At 47.1% G+C, this 4992-nt stretch overlaps 1 protein-coding gene across 1 annotated transcript; it reads right to left on the bottom strand.

The window, feature by feature from the left end:
* Window positions 1-1582: 1582 nt before the first annotated feature.
* C5AR1 (complement C5a receptor 1) lies at window positions 1583-3054 on the bottom strand (the record flags this gene model as incomplete). Its single annotated transcript, XM_079724119.1, has 2 exons — window positions 1583-2632; window positions 3034-3054. The coding sequence occupies 2 exons, from the start codon at window positions 3052-3054 to the stop codon at window positions 1583-1585; spliced, it is 1071 nt and encodes a 356-aa protein (XP_079580245.1).
* Between the last annotated feature and the right edge of the window lie 1938 nt (window positions 3055-4992).

The following is a 4992-nucleotide window of genomic DNA, read 5'->3' as shown; positions in this document are numbered from 1 at the left end:
TGTTGTTAATAGAACATATAATTGCATTCCATTATTAGGGCTTCCTTGGTGGCGCAGTGGTTGAGAGTCCGCCTGCCAATGAAGGGGACGCGGGTTCGTGCCCCGGTCCGGGAAGATCCCACATGCGTGGAGCGGCTGGGCCCGTGAGCCGCGTCCGGAACCTGTGCTCCGCAACGGGAGAGGCCACAACAGTGAGAGGTCCGCGTACCGCAAAAAAAAAACAAAAACCAAAAAAACAAAAAAAACCAAAAAAAAAACATTATTAAATATATTACTATTGTTTCATCCTTTTCATTTAAATTTTTAACGAGGCTAGTAAAAAGTTTTAAACTACTTACGTGGCTCACATCATATTTCTGTTGGTCTGTACAATATTTCTAGCCAATGTGGACACACACACACACACACACACACAAAACACTAAGCAGGAATATTTCCAAGTCAGTTATAAACAACGCAACATTTCAACATTTATTATTTTTTATTTTCATTTTTCAACTGGTGTTTACTAGCTTTTTTGACAGTCCAAAGGTTACATGCTTTGTATGTTATATATGTATGAGTCCATTGATATAACATTCTTGAAAGGACCAAATCACAGAGATGGAGAGAGGATTCATGGTTGCCAGGGGTTTGGGACAAGGCTGGGGAAGGTAGAAGGCAGTGAGAGTGGCTAGAAAAAGGTGTCACGAGGGATCCTGGCAGTGACGAAAATGACCTGCGCCTCGACCGTATTCATGTCAACATCTTGGTTGTGATGTAATGTCATTTTGCAAGATGTGCCTATTGCAGGAAACAGGTCAAAGGTACCCAGGATCACTCCGTTTTACTGCTTACAACCCAACGGCATGAGAATTTAAATGAGGTCAAAATAAAATGTTTAATTTTTTTTTCAGCGCAAACAAAACAGCAGTTGACAACGTAAAACAGCAAATTCCCCTGGGACCCCATTCCCTGGAGGGGCCCAACCAATGTTTCCCAACCCTACGTGTCTTCCTCACTGCTTGCTTTTTGCCATAACTATATAACATCTTTTTACTTAATACTTTTTTTTTAACCCAGTGAAGTAACATACTAACTTACTGTTTTTCTTTAAATCAACTCAATTCCAAAAGCTGAGATAGGTCCATGGACTTTTGCTTTGTACTAAACAAGAATAACTTCTGAGATGCCAGTTACATTTTTTTTTTGCCAACTCTCCATAAAATAAATATAGAACTCTTTTTTTCAAGGTTTGAATGTTTCTGTTTGTCTGGGGTCTATGTATCTAACGTATTCACACTCTCTGCACACAAACGTGTTGTTCTATGGAAGGTCTCCAGGTATATTGGTTGCTGTTTGTTTTCCAGAGTCCTCGGATGGAAAGAAAGGTTGGGGGTCCCTAGAAGGACGTGCTAATCTTGGAAATGAGGAGTGATGAGGAGGGTTCGCCTGGAAGAGGAAGGACAAGTCCGGGAACGATGGACGGAATGGAGGCGAATTAACTCAACCACCACCCACCTCGCCAAGATCCAATAAGCAAAGTGAATGCACCGGAAGTTTGGTGGAGCGCCGGAAAGACGGTGGCCAGAGAGGCCTCCCCTTACACCTCCTGGGTCTTCAGGGCCGGGGTGTCCACTGTGGAGAACGTGTTGGACTTGCTTTCCCTGCCCATGGAGTCTTCGGCCAACACATCCCGGAGCCTGGAGGGGAGAGACTTGAGGAACCGGGCATGAAAGCCCTGGGCAGCGACCACGTAGATGATGGGGTTAATACAGCAGTTGATGTAAGCTATGGAGACACACAGGGCATCCAAACTGGACACGGATTTGAAGTTTGTCTTGTGGGAAAAAAACAGCATCATCCCTGTCACCTGGTAGGGCAGCCAGAAGACAAAGAAGCTGGTCACCACTGCCACCACCACCTTGAGAGTCTTGGTGGAACGGGTGGCACTGCGGCTCCAAGCCCGGATCAGAAGGAAGGTGTAACAGACTGTAAGTGTGACCAGCGGCCCCAGGAAGCCCACGACCAGCCGGATGATGGCCACGGCCCTCTCTATATATAAACGGTCCTTACCATAGTCAACCACACACGTCACCTTGGGTGGGAAGTGTTCCACATGGACTTTACGAAACGCAAAGGAAGGTATGGTCAGCAGTAGAGCCAAAGCCCAGGCCACAGCGCAGGCCACCCAGGCCATGCGGGCCCCTCGATAGTTCTGGCACCAGATGGGATTAAACACCAGCAGGAAGCGGTCGGCGCTGATGGTGGCCAGGAGCAAGATGCTGGCATACATGTTGAGCAGGATGAGAGAGGGCAGGATTCCACAAGCAGCGTCACCGAAGGGCCAGTGGTTGTGCTGGACGATGGATGAAAACAAGACGGGCAGCGCCAGGCAGGAGAGGAGGTCAGCCACTGCCAGGTTGAGAAACCAGATGGCATTGACGGTTCGCTTGACCTCGGACCCCGTCACACAGACCACCAGGGCGTTGCCTGGCACTCCCACCAGGAAGACGACTGCAAAGATTACCAGGGCGATCACATCTGGTACATGCAGCCTGCGGATTTGGGAAGAGTCATCCACCAGTATGTGGGGGTTATCGGTCCAGTTGCTATAATCGTAGTAATCAGGGGTGCTATTAGTCATGGAGTCCTGGGTGGAATCAGAGAAGCAGGGATGGTATAAGTCTGCAGACAGGTGGCAGGGGGGCCCATCAGAGCTACTCAAAGCCCATCACTCCACTTCTTTAAGTCTTAGGTTTCTCCCAGGGAAATGGGGATGCTGAGGGCTGAGAGCCAGCTGGGGTGTCATACCACTTATTAAAAATGGTAAAAACCCTTCCATGCTAATGGGTCTCCGTGCCATCCTGCCACCTCCCCCTGAAGTCCCTGGACTTCCCCAGAATCTAGCAACCGAATGGTTAAAGCCTAGGCCTGCTACAGTACTGTGGTCACTCTCCACTCTGGCCAGTACCCATGACACACTGCTTGTTAAGACACCTTTAATGTCACCAACAAACTGAGATGATATTACTGAGTAGGTAGTTCCCCCACCAACACCACCTCCAGCAGCATCACTCCCTTTGGCTGCCTCCCGCCCACTGAGGCAGCTCTGTGCTCTGCCTGGGAGCAGCTACCCAGAGTCAGCAGTGTTTCAACAGGGCCTCATGTACTCAGGCATAAGGGGTAGACAGGAAGCACCAGTCATCAAGATACATAATATCATTTTTTAAAGTTAATTCTGCACTTTAATACTTAGAGGAGAATAAGCTAATAATCATATGAACATAAATCCGAAATTGATAGCCCAAGTTCTGAGCTATGCCCTAAATTTTATTTTTTATTTACTTATTTTTTAAATTTTCATTGGAGTATAGGTGATTTAACAATGTTGTGTTAGTTTCAGGTGTACAGCAAAGTGAAGAGACATAATATCTTAATGCAATATTTTAAAGAATCAAGATGAATGCCCCCCCACCCCCCCCAGAAAACAAACCACAGTGCAAAAAAATTCTAATTTTAAATGAAGGCAACCTGCTGCAGTTGTTTGTTTGGTTTATGGCCCTGCATTATGATGCAAGAGGAACCTGCAGATCAGCCCACAGTTTTCATTCCCAGCTGGGTGGGTTTTTGCAGGTTGACAATGGCGTGCAAACATAGCAAGCAATGTGGGGCTTTATGTATAGTCATGGGGTCTTAGGAGGGGTTGTTTTGGAAAGGGGGTTGGTAAAGCTTTATTTACTTTTTCTACTTGGTTCAAACTATGGAAGGATATTTTCCTAAGTGTAGATAGGGGCACACATGTGTCCTTCTGCCCTGGGTACCAGGATGGCCCAGCACGACACTAGGACCCAGATCCCAACCGTCCTACTTGAAGCCTACATGGCCCTCTGCAAGTTCCATTACTGCTTCTTGCCTCCATTTCATTCCTGGTTAACTCCTATAGCAGTCCTTCAGTTTTAGCTCTCATTAGCCCAAAACCTCAGTCTCAGAGCAGAGAGAAAATATTTAGGGGCAGCAAGAGGAAGAATAAGAAATAGACTTGGGCTTCCCTGGTGGCGCAGCGGTTGAGAGTCCGCCTGCCGATGTAGGGGACACGGGTTCGTGCCCCGGTCCGGGAAGATCCCACATGCTGCGGAGCGGCTGGGCCCGTGAGCCATGGCCGCTGAGCCTGCGCGTCCGGAGCCTGGGCTCCGCAATGGGAGATGCCACAACAGTGAGAGGCCCGCGTACCGCACAAAAAAAAAAAAAAAAAAAAAAAAAAAATAGACTTGTACCTTGCCAGAGGCAGGGCAGAAGGAATGAAAGGAATAGAGAAGGATATGAGTTCAAGAACAAAGGGTATCTTGGTGCACAGATTATGGTCTTTAATTACCACCTGGCATTCAAAGGAACCAGGGCTCCTTGGAGAAAGGCTGATTCCTGTTCTGGGACAGAAAATATACAAGATGAGCCCAGAACATCTCACACTAGAAAGTAAGAAAAAATTTTAAATAATGATAGGGACATATCACAGAGACAGCCTGAAAAAGCTCCCACTAGGCAAAAGATGGCACAGGGCTTCCCTGGTGGCGCAGTGGTTGAGAGTCCGCCTGCCGATGCAGGGGACACGGGTTCGTGCCCCGGTCCGGGAAGATCCCACATGCCGCGGAACGGCTGGGCCCGTGAGCCATGGCCACTGAGCCTGCGCGTCCGGAGCCTGTGCTCCGCAACGGGAGAGACCACAACAGTGAGAGACCTGCGTACCGCAAAAAAAAAAAAAAAAAGATGGCACAATTTGAGTATATATTAATAATAAATAATACCTGTGATGCAATAAAATACATTAATAATAAAGATCTATGAGTTCATAATGGTAATAAAAGCAAATAAACCCATTGGTCATATTTTTATTCTGGAAAGGGAATGAATCAAGCACTTATCCTGGCATTTCTGTACAGAGTATATTTCAGGGAAATAAAGAGTCAATGTGGGAGGGCCTTCTTTAGAGAAGAATCTAAAAATAATACTTGC

The sequence above is a fragment of the Hyperoodon ampullatus genome (genome assembly GCF_949752795.1).
Source record: "Hyperoodon ampullatus genome assembly, chromosome: 18".
In the NCBI taxonomy this organism is placed as follows: domain Eukaryota; kingdom Metazoa; phylum Chordata; class Mammalia; order Artiodactyla; family Ziphiidae; genus Hyperoodon; species Hyperoodon ampullatus.
Note: the sequence above shows the minus strand (reverse complement) of the source record. Positions and strands in the feature narration are given on the sequence as shown.